This window comes from Lepidochelys kempii, chromosome 5, assembly GCF_965140285.1.
Source record: "Lepidochelys kempii isolate rLepKem1 chromosome 5, rLepKem1.hap1, whole genome shotgun sequence".
NCBI lineage: Eukaryota > Metazoa > Chordata > Testudines > Cheloniidae > Lepidochelys > Lepidochelys kempii.
In genome coordinates this window covers 26,638,958-26,656,293 of record NC_136384.1, presented here as the reverse complement: position 1 = coordinate 26,656,293, position 17,336 = coordinate 26,638,958, and the positions used below count along the sequence as shown (strand labels likewise).

At 43.3% G+C, this 17,336-nt stretch overlaps 1 protein-coding gene across 16 annotated transcripts in view; it reads left to right on the top strand.

Moving 5' to 3' along the window:
• Positions 1-771: 771 nt before the first annotated feature.
• The window catches only part of CPLANE1 (ciliogenesis and planar polarity effector complex subunit 1), a 180,200-nt gene continuing 163,635 nt past the window's right edge, over positions 772-17,336 (top strand). For 7 of the 16 annotated variants that reach the window (XM_078852755.1, XM_073343783.2, XM_073343782.2 and 4 more), the window contains exons 1-5: positions 775-1,125; positions 5,055-5,200; positions 6,628-6,763; positions 6,991-7,110; positions 12,046-12,278. In XM_078852755.1, coding sequence (XP_078708881.1) covers positions 5,120-5,200; positions 6,628-6,763; positions 6,991-7,110; positions 12,046-12,278 — 570 coding nt within the window. In that variant the 5' untranslated portion in view covers positions 775-1,125; positions 5,055-5,119. Of the gene's footprint in view, positions 1,126-1,156; positions 1,523-5,054; positions 5,201-6,627; positions 6,764-6,990; positions 7,111-12,045; positions 12,279-17,336 lie in introns of those variants that run through there. The other 9 variants (XM_073343789.2, XM_073343790.2, XM_073343791.2 and 6 more) reach the window with 5 other exon arrangements.

Sequence of the window (17,336 nt, the reverse complement as noted above, 5' to 3'; positions counted from 1 at the left end):
TGCTGCAGCAATCTGGGAATTGACCTTGTCTGTGAAGACCTGAGGCAAAAAAAAGCATTGAGTACTTCAGCTTTTTCCACATCACCTGTCACTAAATTGCCTCCCCCATTCAGTAAGGGTCCCACACTTTCCCTGATCTCCTTCTTGTTGCTAACAAACCTGTAGAAATCCTTCTTGTTACCCTTCACATCCCTTGCTCGCTGCAACTTCAATATGCTGCATATGAGTTTCCTTCTCTTATCTAAAGTATAGTATGTCATAATATTTAATCATCTGTAGCTGAGACATTATACAAAAAGGAAAATGCAGACTGTGGGTAGCTTACTACATTGTTAGATATTATCCTGTTATACTATTGATTATAACTTCAAAAATATAGCTTGTAACCAAAACATGAAAACAACTGGCTGAATGTTTTTTCTTTCAAACCTTCTCCTTCAGACTCAAACCAAAACGCTTGCAGACAGGCTAGGGTAAAAGAAGTCTGCTGTTGCAAATACACCAGCCCATCGATGCTGGAATTAGAGGTGCTCGGGGTGCAGCAGAACCTCCTGATTTGAAGTAGTTTCCATCTTATCCATGGTTTACAGTTTTGTTCAATATAATAGCTCTCAACACCCCCCACGGTATGCATTGTTCCAGCAGCTCTGCACCAGCCAATGTCAATCGATGAAAAGCAGGGGAGGGGTTGCTGCAAGGTTTGTATTTGATGAGCTAGCAGTTGTGCGGCGCGTCTGTTTAGATGGCTGTTTAACGTTCAGCTGAGGGGAAGGACGCTGGGGCGTGGTCAGCGCTACGCTCCGTGCCTGCTCCCGCGGACATGAGCCGCTCGTACTAGTCCTCGGCGGGCCCCGATTTCTCAGCACAGCCCCCTGAGGGAGCGCATCCAGCTTCGGGTTGCGGTGGGCAGCAGCCTCGGCCGGGCTGCTCTGACGGGACCCAACGCGCGCCAAAGCCAAAGGAGGGGTTCGGACGGAGCCTCTCCCCCGTTGCTCATTCCCCGCCTCGCGCGCCCGCAGCTGCGCACTCCAGGCCACTCAGCTCTCGCTCTGGACGCGGCCGGCAATTGGGCGGACGCCGCTGAAGCCGGCCCGTAGGGCAGCCGCTGTGCGGGGCAGAAGCGCGGTGAGTGTGGGGCGGGCAGCCTCTGCTCGTTCCGTGGTGACGGGCCGCGGTGGGGACATGGGCCGAGGGGGGCCGGCTCGCTCTGTGCTCCCAGGGCCCGGACAGCCCGCCCCAGGGGCCCCGCGACCGTTACCGCTCCGGGACCACAGGACGTCTCCGCGCGCTGCGCCCGCGTCTCTGAGGCACGTCGCGAGGCGTTTGAGCTGGGTGAGGGGCCCGGGGTGAGGGGTCCTCCGTGCAGGGAGGGACGGGACCTTGCGTCCCCTCATATTCAGCACCCCCATCAGCACGGAGGTAACAGTGCCAGCATGCGACAGATCCTTTCCCCCAGTACTTTTGAGGTTGAGGCAACAGGGCCTGGCATATAACATACCCCTTTCTCTACTTCAACATGGAGGTAGGTGTGATCTGCACCAATGCGAAGGTATCTTGACCCAGTTTGTGTCATGCCCTTATCCTTGATGTAGTATGTGGGGTGCTACCTTGAACAGTGCATCCTCTTCTGCCTTTAGTATGAGAGTATTGTGGTAATGGGACTTAGCACATAATTCACCATTTGTTGGAATTATTAATAATTAGAATTATGAATATTAATATTGGAGACCATCAAACATTAATTTAAGCATACATTCCTTTAAATCCAAAGGCCAAATGGTATTTTATACAATAGCTTTAAAATCCTAAAGGCTGAGCAGTTACCATATCCAGTACCACAGTAGTTCACAAACTGTGGGGCATGCCCCCTTTGGGGTGGGGCGTGCACGGCAGGGCCTGGGCCAGACCCCATGGAGGGCGGGGAGGGAGCACTAACCAGCCCAGCTCTGCCCTTAGCCCAGCCCCAGCTCCACTTCACCCCGGCTCTGTGACCAGCCCAGCTCTGGCCCCAGCGACACCTCTTCCCTGCCTCCAGCCCATTTTTGCCTTCATTCCCTCTCTGCCCCTAGGCCAGCTCTATGTTTAACCCCAGCTCATTCCCCATCTCCAGTTCTGCCCCCAGCTCTGCCTTCAGCCCAAGCTTCTTTGCTGAGTCAACTATGCGGGCAGGGGGCATGGACAGATTCCATTAATCGTAAGGGGGAGCATGACAGGAAAAGTTTGGCCATCACTGCAATACAGTAACAAAATATTCATAAGCATGTGATTAATATATTACAAATAGGCTGAACCTAGCCAAACTGTTTCATCCTGGTATGCTCAAGCATGATCAGATAGAGTCTGGCAAAGAACTCTAAATTCATTCTTTTTTGTACCCATCAACAAATAAATGAAGACATTCCCAATTAATAACAAGCTAAATACCAATTTGGGCAGTTAGCCTTTATTTCTGGTCTTAATCCAGATAAAATTTACCATCTCCTTTTTCACCAAGGTCTTTCCTCTTAACTCCTCCCATCCTTCTTGCAGACCAACAGTTTTTCTGTTGCGTATGTCCCAATTGTGAGGTAACACTGATATGTGGGGTGGGAAAGTCCATGTTGGCTGCTTCAAGACAGAGTCTTTGTCTTATTTAAAACCATCTGCAGTCACCCCTATTGGTCATAGGTCGTCTTTTAGAAACTTCCCTTTGTCGTTAGTTACTCTTTGAACCAGGCATCCTCCCTACTTCATTCCTTCTGGGCTTATAGCTCATTATTCTGAATGCCTTCCTTTAAAATACTTATATTTCCTAACCAAACTTAAACTAACTCTAATTCTTTACTTTCATATATATTCTACACCACCTTGATTTAAGTCATGTGCATGCCCTTCAGTGCATAGATTTTTAAAGCAAGAAAGGACCATGCTGATCATCTAGTATGACCTATGTAACAGAGGCCAAAGAACCTTACACAATAATTTTTGTATCAACGTAGCGGTGCAGAGACCCTGAGTATTATGGTGTGATGTGCTGTCTTGAACGGAGGAGGCCCTTGCTTGATGTGTTCTGGTATATAGTGTGTTATCTTGAACTGTATTTTTCTCTCCTGCCTTCAGTATATCAGCACACAATAGGTCCCAGTGTGCGACATCTCAAAGCATACAAACACACGTTCAATATGACAGAATAAAGAGACAGGGTCCCAGCATCCAGTATATTGTTTGAAACTATATCCAGTACTGATTCAGCTAGCTGTCAACTGTAGTAAACACTTATCCTCTTATGTTAAACTATCAACAAAGACTTGCGCTCTGTTGGTGTGAGTTACATATTTCCCTTGTCTGAAGATGCTCATCCAAGGCTTCTGAGTTCTGTTGGAGTTCAAGCCCCATATTGATGTGCCACTGTTTTAATGGATCATTCTCAGATTTTTGAATCATTTGAATTCTCCATTTGAATCATTCTCAGAGTTTGATTTTGGGGCCTTTAGTGCTCAAACCATAATTCTGTACTGCTTGAGCTAGAAGAATAACTCCATTAGCTGTAGCTATTAGAGGGGGATAAAGATACAACTAATTATTGATTGGAGATCTGGCCCCACACAGACATATATTGTCTTGATGTGAGAAGCCTATAGAAAGATAGGCTTCTGCATGTAATACTTCATCTGAGCAGCTCCCTTGGTAATACAGATCAAAGCATTATATAGTGGGATATGTTGTTTCAGAGGGTCATGTCACTGTATTAAAGGTGGGGCTACATTGTGGAATGTGGTATGCCTCACTCTGGATACTTTGCTAGATGAATAATTAGGGACCTACCAAATTCATGGCTGTGAAAAATGTCACAGACCATGAAATTTGATTTCCCCCATGAAATCTGACTGGGGTGGGGGTGCCCTAGCCAGGGATTCCTACCATGAGCTGGGTACCATCTGCTAGTCCCGGCTCAGGCTGGGGAGGGACGGGACTTGCTCTTCCCTTGCAGGGGCTTCTCCCAGAGCTCTGTCAGACCCACTTCTTGGAACCTCCCTCAGCTGCAGGAAGCTGCACTGCTGCTGGCCAGGACACTCCCAACCTAAGTGGGAGGCTGCAGGTCCTGACCCAGGCGGGAGGCTGTTGGGAAAGCCTGCAGGTATGGTAAACACCCTCCCCCCCGCCCAGACCCTGCGACCCTCACTTCTGTGCTGCTGCTGGCGCTGGCTTTAGAGCTTGGTGGCTGGCCAGCAGTCACTGCTCTCTGGCTGCCCGGCTCTGAAGGCAGTACCCCTGTGACCAGCAACACAGAAGTAAGGGTGGCAATTCCCTGATCCCCTTTTGGTCAGGACCCCGATGGTTACAAGACTGTGAAATTTCATGTGTAAACATCTAAAACTGTGAAATTGACTATTTAAAAAATCCTATGACTGGGAAATTGACCAAAATGGACCTTGAATTTGGTAGGGTCCTGTTAATAATTAACTGTGCTAGAGGTGCATTTGTACCGAGAAGCAGACATCTATGATTGAGTTGTTTGGATTCACTCCTATGATGTTTAGTTTTATACAGTGCTGTTGCTTATCTTGATATTGTTTACCTATCTATGTGCCTTTCTTCACAGCTTCCACCTTTACTTACATGTGCTGCGTTCGTTTCTTTACATTACTTAGGTTACTTCAGTTCAATGTGTATTATGTGGAACCATAAAATGTCATAGAGTTTAAGCAATCCTATTGTACTATCATGGTAATTTTGGTTCAGATGAGTTCTGTGCTGAAACGTACTAACGTTGCTTGGTATTTAAACATAGGGCTAGAACAGCCAAGGTTTAGCTAAGCATATTTAGCCTACATTGATTATATACTTTGTCAACCAAAAACCATGTTGCATGTTAATACTATAAAATGGGCCCAAAAGTTAAAATGTATTTCACAAATGCAAATAATCCACAATTCAAGTTTATTTTGATAATAAAAATGCTTGGGAATTATGTTTGTGTTTTATGTAGTATGTGGAAATTAGAAATTGTGTTCTGAATTTATATCTTTCAAAAACTAAAATGAAAACCAACATTTTTTTTCAATCTTTTACAGGTATGTTTGCAGACAACCCTCTAGTCTTTTTTAAACTGTTGTGATTACTGGGAGTGTGAATAAGCATGGAGATTAAGTTAGACGTTTTAATCTCTACATGTATCAAACATAGGAAACCTTGGCCTCAAATCTCCTGGCTGGGACAGGTGAGAGTCTGTAGATTTTTATTTAAACCTAACTGTACATTAAACATAGTTTTGATTGTGGCAGTTATTTAGCAACTCAGTTTACAGAAAACTCAGGGAATGGTTTAGAAGTGCCATACTGGTTATTAAGTTAGGAAGCACCAAGACAAATCACTGGATTTATTGCTGCCATTTTGACTTCATTCCAAAGTTTCAGTATTGCTCACAATACCTGATGGAGAACATCTTTTGATAGCTGTATGCTTCACAAGAGTTAACAATTTTTTTAATTCCTATTAGTGATGTTTGGTTATATGCACTGAAAAATATACAGTGTTTGAGATTTTATTCCTCCCATGGGACAAACATAGCAGAACTCAACTATTCTGACCTATGTTCAGTATCTGACGTTTTTGTAATAATGTGCTATGGGGGATAGCAAGGGCCTGGAGCCAGGAGTGGAAGCTGCTTATTTTACTTTAAAGATTTCTTTAGTTATACATTTATAAGAGTATATACGTGCACAGATATGGGAATGTATACTTAACCTGCTATAGTGACAGACACTATTGCCTTTTAGCCAGCTAGCACCTGCACAACAAATACGCAGTATATTAATGACTTTTTTTGATGGGCACAAGTTTACTGTATCCTTTTCTTTTACAACAACTTAAGAAATTATGTAAAAAACTAAGTTAAAGCAGTATAAATATTGCATGGTTAAGCATTTAGTAGCCAGGAAATGCTGTACGCAAAATTAAATATATAGCATTAGCTCTCCTTTCTTGCATATATACATTACAATACAGTTTTTACACATATGTTCAAATGTTATCTAACATAGTAGAATTTTTCTTTCTTTCATTTGAAGTGAGCTGTAGCTCACGAAAGCTTATGCTCAGATAAATTGGTTAGTCTCTAAGGTGCCACAAGTACTCCTTTTCTTTTTGCAAATACAGACTAACACAGCTGCTACTCTGAAATTTGAGAGATAGTATGTAATCATTTAGGGCCTAATTCTTCTTCGATTGAGCGATATAGCAAAACTCCCATTGAATTCAGAAACATAGGATCAGATCTTTAGGGCCTAATCCTGCATTTTCTAGGCACATAGTCTTATTTGGGTAAGTGGGAATAAGGATTGTGGGATCAGGCTAATTAAAAATGATGGGCCAAATTCAACCCTGGCATGAGTGAGTGCTGAATTTGGCCCTGTATTGTAATGGATATGTGCAAAAAGGCAGAGTTAAAGTTTCAGTTTCAGCACTACATGATTTTTGAATGCTTAACTGTGAATTTCAGTTTAGCCTTTTGTATTTACTTAATAGTTTCCCCCCCCCCCACCTTTTCTGGTCTTAACACTGTTATCTATATCTGCATCAATTTTCAGGCAAAAATAGAAAATAAGTATTTTTGAAAACTGAAATATTCCTTTTTCCTTTTAATAGGAAAAAGAAGCTATTTATCTTTTAGGTGATAAATGTATAAGTGAAATTAACCTGTTATCAGGAAAGACAAAGAAGAAAATTCCTCGACTTCAATCACTGTTGAAAAATGTTGTCGTCTTAGCAACATCAAGAAATGGTTAAGTATTTTCTCAAGTTCCAATTCAAATTTTTGTTTTCATTTAAGATTGCAACAATTTGGAAACATACAATACTGTAAAAAGCTCTGATACTGTAGCTGTCTCCACACAAGCACAGGATCTGCTAGTTCAGAGACACTTGAAGGATTGGGGACAAAATGGGGGAAGATAATTTTAAATACTTTATAGTAAAACAATTTAATAAGTCTTTCCCCTATGAAAACAGGTGCTTGGTTGGCAGGAATACTTACAACAGGAGAACTATTTCTTTGGAATAAAGACCAGGACTATCTGAAAATTGTACCAGCAGTTGAAGAAACTAGTAAGGTGGTTACAGCAGCACAAGGTAGGACTCTCCAGTTTGTCTTTTTTATTACAATTGAAAGTAGAAAACAAATGTTGACAAGAAAGATCTTCCTCTTAATGATTAAATTTTATTTAATAAATAATGACTAACTTTTATTTGGCAGAAGAGAGTTGTAAATCTAATTAGTATTTTGGGTATGCCAAGCTAACCCTTAGCAAACCTTAATTTTTTATTAACAGAAATGTTAATTACATTTTGGATTTCCAAACTCTTAAGATTCTGTCTTAAACAGAATAATTTTTTTTTTTTGATGGTTGGATGGTGGGGATGAAGGTAAGATAGATGTGCATATAGATCCTTTAATGTTTTAAAGTGCTTTGTTCCTGCTGTTAAAATTAAACAACACTTTGGTTTGAGAGAGCTGTCTAGTCACCTGTGTTAACCACTGGTCACATGCTCCAGAAGGGGAGACTGGCTGAATAATGAAGGTTGATACACAGCCCAAGGCCTGATTTAAGAGTGGATGAATTGTGGGATTCCACCCTAGGAGAGGTGAAGACATGAGCCTTAACATCTGGGGTTGTGCATTCAGTGAGACCAGAAGAGGGGACAGAGTTGCCTCTAGCCCTGTAACCATGACAAATGTAATAAGTGTTTCCAGGGGACTGCATCCTGAAGGGTGAACTTGAAGAAAAATGCCCATTTTGAGGAATTGTGGGTGAACTCAGAGGCAACCATGGGGGTAATGGTAAAGGTCAAGGTAAGGTAGTAAGGGAGACATCTGTGCTTCCACTGAACCCACCACTTGATCTCCTGTCACCATGAAATGCCCCTTTGGAATCTTCCCCATTCATCCCCATCCTATGGATGGCCACGAGGAAGGGGTTCCACTTCCCAGCAGTAATGTTGTGCCAATATGCCTAAGGGATCTGCCAGTGCAATATCTCTCTTCTGCTGACAACAGGATCTTTGACAGATGGCATATCTTAGTCTGAGATGGGGCTGCTATCTCTCTTTTTCTGCCTGCATCAGGAGCAGCTTTCTGGCTGTCCCTGCCTCTTCACAACAGGGATCAGACAAGACTCAATGTTGCTGAAGTTGGCTTAGTTACACAGATACTTCTGTTCCTGAGCCAACAGCTCTCTAACAAAATGCAACATCTTTTCCAAAGATATCTAGATCTCAAAGTTCTTCTCTTCACCTCTCTGTAGCAGCCACTCCCATGTCTCGCAGCCAGTTCTCTCCTTTAAAGGCAAAAGAGAGAGGGAAATATTCTTTCTTCAATTAAAACTAAAGATTTCTTGGTGTCATTAGGGTTCATTTTTGTATAACATTTACGAATAAAGTTGTTGACTTTGATTTTGATAGTTTCCTCAGTATTTGGAAAGCTCCTACCACATTTTGGGTGCTATCATTCAGGCAAGATGATCAAGCAGAAAATTGACAGAATGCATTGTTGTTTTTTAAAAGTTAAACACATTAAATTCTCTGTACACAGTTCAACCTCCTCTTCCCCACATCCCAGTTTTTAGCTTCAATTCTCGTATCCTTACATCTCTCTCCCAGCATTCAGGCCTGTCTTTCCATATAAAGGAGCAGTTCATTCATGAGATAAGTGAAATAGGGAAGTAGAGGACTTAGTCCTCATAAAAGTGGGTCTTCAGGAGGAATTTAAATAGTGAGAAACCAGTTCAGGTAGGGCATTCCATGCATTGGGGGTGGCATGTAAAATTAAAAAGGTTGTAGCGGAGTTTTTAAACTAAGGGTTGGTGGAAAGCTGACAGGTGTGGAGGAACACATGGTTATGAAAGACACATCCCTTAGGGAAAGATTTCTTAAAGGGGCTACTCTATCATCTTCTATCCTCTCCTCTTTACTATAAAGTTACAAGTAAGAGCTGAAGAGAAACAGTCAAAGGAAAAACAGTACCATTCAATTACCTTCACATGAAGGTAGACAACTAAATATTGACAAATTTTATAAGTGCTTGTGTACAAATCCAAGAAGTCTAAATATAAAGATGGGTGAACTTGAATGCCTGGTATTAAATGAGGATATTGATATAATTGGCATCTTAAAAATTTGATGGAAGGATGGTAATTAATGGGACATAGTAATATCAGAATACAAAATATATAGGAATGACAGAGTAGGTCACACTGGCTGGGGCATGGCATAATATGTGAAAGAAAGCATAGAGTCAAAAATAGTGAAAAAAACTTAAATGACTTAAACAGTATCACAAAATCTCTATGGACAGAAATTCCATGCTTGAATAATAAGAGTATAGCAGTAGGAACATACAACCAGTCACCTTATCAGGATGGTGATGGCTATTGTGAAATGGTAAGGAGATTAGAGAGGCTACAAAAACAGAAAACCCAGTAATGAGGGATTTCAACTATCCCTGTATTGACTGGGAATATGTCACCTCAGGATGGGATGCAGAGAGAAAATTTCTAAACACCGTTAATGATAGCTTCTTGGAGCAGCTAGTCTCGCGTAAGGGGAGGGATAGTTCTTGATTTAGTTCTAAGTGGCACACAGGATCTGGTCCAACAGGTAAATATAACTGATCCACTTGGTAATAGTGACCATAGCACAATTAAATTTTAACATTTTTGTAGGGGGATAAATGCCAAAGAAGCCTACCACAATAGCATTTAACTTCAAAAGGGGAACTACACAAAAATGAGGAAGCTAGTTAAATGGAAATTAAAAGGAACAGTCATAAGGGTGACATGCCTGCAAGCTGCACAGAAACTTTTTAAAATCACCATAATAGAAGCTCAAATTCAATGTATATTCCTAATTTAAAAAAAATAAATAAATGCCACCATGGCTAAACAGAGTAAAAGAGGTGCTTAGAGGCAAAAAGGCATCCTTTAAAAATTAGAAGTCAAATCCTACCAAGGACAAAAGTTTGCATAAACTCTGGCAAATCAAGTGTAAAAGTATAATTAGGCAGGCCAAAAGAGAATTTGAAGATCAACTAGCAAAAGACACACAAACTAACATCCTTTTTTTTTTTTTTTTTTTTTTTTTTTTAAGTACATCAGAAGCAAGCAGCCTGCAAAACAATCAACTAGGCCAGTGGGCAATTGAGGTGCAAAAGGATCACTGAAGGAAGACAGGGCTGTTGTAGAGAAGCTAAATGAATTATTTTTCTGTCTTCACTGCAGATGATGAAGGTTCCAGCTGTTCTTTTTAGGTTCCAGACTGAGGTGTTGGTAGAGGAGGTTTTGGAAGAAACAGATAAATTAAACAGTAATAAGTCACCAGGACCAGGTGATGTTCACCCAAGAGTTCTGAAGGAACTCAAATATGAAATTGCCAGACTAACAACTGTGCTTAACTTATTACTTAAATCAACCTCTGTACCAAATGACTGGTGAATAGCTAATGTAACTCTGATTTTTCAAAAAGACTCCTAAGGCGATCCTGCTAATTCGCAGACTGGTAAGCCTAACTTCAGTACCAGGCAAATTGGTTGAAACTGTAGTAAAGAACAGAATTATCAGATGCATAGATGAACCTGATTCGTTGGGAAAGAGTCAACCTGGCTTTTATAAAGGGAAATCATGCCTCACCAATCTGTTAGAATTCTTTGAGGGGATCAACAAACATGGACAAAGGTGATATAGTGTATTTGGACTTTCAGAAAGCCTTTGATAAGGTTCCTCACCAAAGGTTCTTAGGCAAAGTAAGGCATCATGAGATAAGAAGGAAAGTTTTTTTTCGTGGACTAGTAACTGGTTAAAAGATAAGAAACAACGTATAAGAATATATGGCCAGTTTTCACAGTGGAGAGTGGTAAATAATGAGGTAATCCCGCAAGGATCTGTATCGGGAGCAGTGCTGTTCAACATATTAATAAAAAGTCTGGAAAAAGGGGTGAACAGTAAGGTGGCAAAGCAGATGATACAAAATTACTCAAGATAATGAAGTCCAAAGCTGCATGCAAAGAGTTAAAAGGGATCTCACTAAACTGGATGACTGGGCAACAAAATGGCAGATGAAATTCAGTGTCGATAAATGCAAAGTACTGCACATTGGAAAACACAATACAGTGCTAGATAGCAATTGGTCTGACTCACTATAGCCATTATTCTGTTCTTATGGCATGAAGGTTAATGCAGAGATGGTCATAGAGGAAGCAGATAAATGGGACATCAGGTCTGCCATCAGTGGCAGAATGGAGGGACCCACAGTTATGAAGATGGAAATTTAGAGTCTTTAGAACCGTCACTATAAGGTTGACATTGTGATGGTGGAGAAGAGGGTAGCCAGTGGACGGGTTTACATGGTCACTTGAGGCAAAGTAGACTTAAAAGCTGTGTGTTGCATGGATTTTGGAAGGGGTGATAAGTGAAGGGAGAAGGGTGAAGACGAGATTACACTAATCAAGATGAAGACTCTCAAATGTAGCCCAATCACGATAAAGCAATTCCAAAAGAAATTTTAAAACAGGTTTTTCTCTTGCCCCATGTTTACACAGGACATTACTGTATGGATTGATGCTACTGTGAAGCTTTTTGTGTCTGCAGTTTACACTGAGATGTAATGTATGCTGCCTCCTTTGTCTTTGGAGGCTTACTTCAACAACAAAGATTGTTTCAATTATACCACCACTCTTACTTATGCCTCACATACACTAGAGTTACACTTGGTACATATTGTCACAGTTTTAGGTTCTTTGAGGGCACCAACCTAGGGTTTTTGGCTCCTAGCCATCACCTCTCTTGTGTGAAGTGGACCATGGAGGGAGAGAGACCCATGCCCTGTTACGTTTAACACTGCTTGCTGTTCGTGTGTGTCTTCCTTGTATGAAACTCACTAAATGTTCTTTAAAATATTTTTTTAAAAACTGGTTTGATTTCAGTTAGTACTCATACCTTTTTTTAGTAAAATCTCTTCATGCACATCTGTGGACAGTGGAAAAACCGTCACTTTTCTGACACGTTATTTTTCCAGAGTGCTCCATGAGATTGTACCTGTATGTCTCAGGAGATGGGAACAAGGTGCTACTCATTACTCCTACTGCGTGTGTCTTTCTGTGGGAGAGCACAGAATGTGAAAATATATCCTCTCCTAAAAATACTTCACTGGCTGGGCGTTGGTCACAAATTGTTCCTGAGGAATCAGTTATATTGCCCTCCTCTGAAGATAAAGAAACTGGAATGAGCGCTGATTTCATCAAAAATGAGGTAAAAAAAGTATAAAATAGCACTGCATGCTGTGTGCTTTTTGAAAATCTAAAAACAATTAGAATACTTACATGTATTAATATGAAATAGTAACTTTCCTATGTGTGCTTTACAAAGCAAACTGAGTTAGATACTGATTGTGGAAAGTCTTAGCAAACATGGCAATGATTTTGAAAGGTTTCAGAGTAACAGCCGTGTTAGTCTGTATTCGCAAAAAGAAAAGGAGGACTTGTGGCACCTTAGAGACTAACCAATTTATTAGAGCATAAGCTTTCGTGAGCTACAGCTCACTTATAGCTGTTCACAGCCATGAACTTTAGAGTCTGCTTTACGTAGGGCATTTTGGAGTGGACCCTGAGATTCTCTTCTGGCCTTTCAAAAAAGGTGCTGAGGGATATTTTAATTCTTCGTCCCTGTGAGTATTCCACTGTGGGTGTGCACGCTCTCCATGCTCCTAAACTGGAAGATTTTTCACTAGCGGCATTCGTTGGTCCATGCCTGTGCCGCCTCGTTGTGCCAAACCAAGGGCATAAAGGTAGACACAGACTGTCTACCTTTCCAATTCCTTTCTACATTTCATGACCTGAGAGAGAACCCTGAAGTGTTGGCAGCTTCACTATAATTACTGCTTCAAATCAGGTTTTTCTGTAAATAGTTCTACCTTCTGGATAGTTTTAGTAGTTAGTTAACATTTTGGAATCCCAGAGTTTCCCCTTCCATTCTCCCATGCTTAGTATGTCTAAGATCCCCAGTTCAAGTCTTCCATGGTCTGCCCCCTGTCTTCCTGATGAGTGATTCCCCACGACTTATTTGTGTATTGGCTTGGAGAATCCCACATTCCCTCCATATGCAATATTTGTAATTCTTTTCCACCCTGAACCCAGCAATACTGAAAATTCCAGTTCTAAAGACACCTGATGGAGCAGTCGTTGAGAGCGCAGTCCAAACCTGGGTCATCTGCTTCCCGTGTATGCTGGCCAGATGTACTTAGTAGCACCCCTCCTCCTGGATCTTCCATAACTCTGAACCATCAGAAACCAGGCCCAAATACTTTAACCTGCAATGGGAGGAGGGTAAGGACAAATACCCTCATAAGAAGTGGGAGAAATCCCCTCCTGAGGCCTCTATGAAGAGGACTGCATCCCCTCTTCTTTCCAAATCTAATAAGACTCTGTGTCCCATTGTGGATGTGTCAGGAATTCATGGGGTGCATGGATCCCAACCACCAGCACTGAGGTCCAAGAGTGCCCCAAAACCGATAGAGAGAGAGAGGAGCGATTGCCTGCTGCACCAAAGATACCGCGCCACAGCAGGAGGAAGGAGGTTTTGGTGGTACCAACATTCACCACCCAACCTAAACTGGCACTGTCTGCTTCATCAAGGGGTAGAAGCCCTTCATGTCCCCCACTGTTAGATCCTGGTATATTATCTTTTACTACAGCCTGGATCTGTACTCTGACCTGGAGTCGCGGATAATCCTGGAACTGGTAGTCTCTAGGGGAGATATCCACATCATCAGTGCACCATATGCCATTACTGTATTGCAAGGGATACCGTACCAATGGCTCAGCTGGCAGAATTGAATATTTTTACTTATCTGGTGAGCTAGAAGTTGAGACAGCAACTCCTTTGCCTCTCCAAGGCATGCAGTTAGCCCCAGCAGGGATTCCAGAGTCTCCTGGGCACTCTTGCACTCCAGCAGGGCACACTACTGTGCTCAGGACCAATGAGGAAAGCTATGCTGGAGCCAGCCAGGATGGCCTGGCATACCCTAGCTATTTGTGACCCCATTCTTCCCCCCCCCCCCCAAAAAAGAGGAAAAAGTAAGGGGGCAGAATATTTGTGTTCACACCATGCCCCAGATTCTTTGATGGTTCAGACCATCACTGAATGTAACAGACTGCACCAGCCTAGGTCTGTTCCCTCTGAAAAATACACCAAATGATTAGATGAAATAAAGCGTTCTTCCTCTCCCAGTCTTCAGTTTTGCATTGTAAATATCATATATTGATTTCTAAGTATGACTCTAACTACTGCACATTGTCTGCATTCATCAAAAAACTTCCACAGGAACTCAAATAACAATTTCAGGCCATCATTGACAAAGGTAAATTGACAGCTAGGTCATCCCTTCAAGCTTCAATTAACACTTGTGACACTACTTCACATGCCAGGTCAACTGCGGTTGTCATGAGGCGGGCTTCATAGCATTGCTCCTCTGGGTATCCCAAGGAGGTTCAAGATACTGTGGAGGACCTCCCCTCTGAGGGCACCAATTTTCATGGAAGAAAAATTGATGAGTCTGTACCCCTTAAGGACTCATGTGCAATCTCTGCATTCCTTGGATATTTATACTCCAGCCTATTGGAGGAAGTACTCCAAACCATCTCCTTATAAGCAGCATTCTGCTCCTGAGCCTTTTTACTATCAGAATGTCAGCCTTTTTACTGTCATATGAGCCTCTCAGGAGGAACTAGAGCAGTGGTGAGCAAATGTTTTGGCTCGAGGGCCACATCTGGGTATGTAAATTGTATGGCGGGCCATGAATGCTCATAAAATTGGGGTTTGGGGTGTGGGGTGAGGTGTGAGGGCTCCGGCTGGGGTGCAGGGTCTGGGGTGGGGCTGTGTATGAGGGGTTGGGGGTGCAGGAGGGTGCTCCAGGCTTGGAGGGTGGGACCGAGAGGTTTCGAGGGTGGAAGGGGGATCAGGGCAGGGGGTTGGGGGTTGGGGTGCAAATTCTGGGCGGTACTTACCTCAGTTAGCTCCTGGAAGCAGCAGCATATCTCCCCCACACTTACCACACTCCAGCTCCTATGTGTAGGCATGGCCAAGCGGCTCTGCGCACTGCACCGTCCACAGGCACCGTCTCTGCAGCTCCAATTGGCCTTCATTCCCAGCCAGTGGGAGCTGTGGGGGCATCGCTTGGGGCAGGGGAAGGGTGTGGAGCCCCCTGGCTGCCCCTACCTGTAGGAGCCCGAGAGGGGACGTGCCTCTGCTTCCGGGAGCCGCGTGGAGCCCTGGCATGAACAGAACAGGGCAAGCTGCTGACCCTGCTTCATGGCTGGAGCCGGGCAAGCCCTGGACCTTGCTCCCCAGCTGGAGCTCGAGGGCCAGATTAAAACATCTGAAGGGCCGGATGTGGTCCCCACGCTGTAGTTTGCCCACCCCTGTACTAGAGGGTGCAGCACAGCAGACAAACTGCCTCATCGTTGTCCTCTTCCCAATCCCAGCCTCCTGCCAGGAGACCATTTTGATGGGACTCCCCTGGAGTTGCCAAGGCTACACAGCAGAATTTCCTTTCATTCTTCCCACAAAACCCCCTTCCCTGTCCCTCTTCAGGGATCCAACTCATGAGAGGATCCTCAGACAGGAGGTAGACTCCCTAAAGTGGAAACTAGGTCAAATTATGAAGGATGAATATAAACAAACATAAGCATGTAGGGACAAAATTAGAAAGGCGAAGGCCCTTAAAAAGATCACACTATCTAGAGACCTAAAGGGTAATAAGAAGCCTGTGTTGCATGATCTGCTAATGGTTTAAGAAACGGACTCAGTGACTTGGCTCCTTAGTCTGCAGCAATACCTACTCGAACAGGTCATGTGGTCGGCTTTGGAACTGAGGCCATCATCAGGTCGGAGATTGCCCTCAGGTTCTGAGAGTGCTGCCACTTCATGCTGTGGAGCAGGCGCTCCTCTCTCGAAACAGAGGAGCCATTCCCCATCAACTTTACCAAGGAAAAGGTCACATGAGCCCAGTTGACACCACTCCAGGTTTTGGGGTGATTCTTCTGCCTCTCCCAGGAAATACATGGATTGGCATTGAACTGGTGCTGGTACAGCCGCAGACTTCCCCTCTGCCCCATGGGTGCTCGACCCCGCCGCCCCGACCCCGCGTCTTTACTGCCTCCTCTCCCGAGTGGGCCGTGTCCACACTCCTCCCCCTCCCTCCTGGAAAGTCCTAAGCACGACCAAACACCTGTTAGGTGGCCGGGGGTGGTGGTGTGTGTGTGTTTGGGAAGGGGAGGAGTGGGGATGCAGCAGGCTCAGGGGAGGGGGGGGGGGAGCTTGGCCGCCGGTGGGTGCGGAACACCCGCTAATTTTTCCCTGTGGGTGCTGCAGCCCCGCAGGTAACATTTCCCTGGTAACATAAGAATGACCACACTGGGTCAGATCAAAGGTCCATCTAGCCAAGTATCCTGTCTTCCAACAGGGGCCAATGCCAGGGGCCCCAGAGGGAATGAAAAGAACAAGTGATCCATCTCCTGTTGCCCATTCCCAGCTTCTGGCAAACGGAGACTAGGGACCCCATCCCCGCCCATCCTAGCTAATAGCTATTGATGGGTCAATCCCCATGAACTTATCTCATTCTTTTTTGAACCCCGTTATAGTCTTGGCCTTCACTACATCCTCTGGCAAGGAGTTCCACAGGTTGACTGTGTGTTGTGTGAAAAAATACTACTTTTTGTTTGTTTTAAATGTGTTGCCTATTAATTTAATTCTTGTGTTATGAGAAGGAGTAAATAACACTTCCTTATTTACTTTCTCCTTACCAGTCATGATTTTATAGACCTGTATCATATCCCTCCTCAGTCATCTCTTTTCCAAGCTGAAAAGTCCCAGTCTTATTAATTTCTCCTCATATGGCAGCCATTCCATACCCCTAATTATTTTTGTTGCCCTTTTCTGAACCTTTTCCAATTCCAATATGTTTTTTGAGGTGGGGCTAGTACTTACTGAGTCTTTGTCTCGCTGTTCTTTTTTGACTTTCTTAATTATATTTTTACACTTCATTTGCCAGAGTTTATGCTCCTTTCTGTTTTCCTCACTAGGATTTAACTTCCACTTTTTAAAGGATGTCTTTTTGTCTATCACTGCTTCTTTTAGTTTGTTTAGCCACGGTGGCACACTTTTTTGGTTCTCTTGCCTTTTTTAATTTGGGGTATACGTTTAAGTTGAGCCTCTATTATGGTGTCTTTGAAAAGTTTCAATGCAGCTTGCAGGGATTTCACTTTTGGCACTATATCTTCTTAAATTGCTCATTTTTGTGTAGTCCCCCTT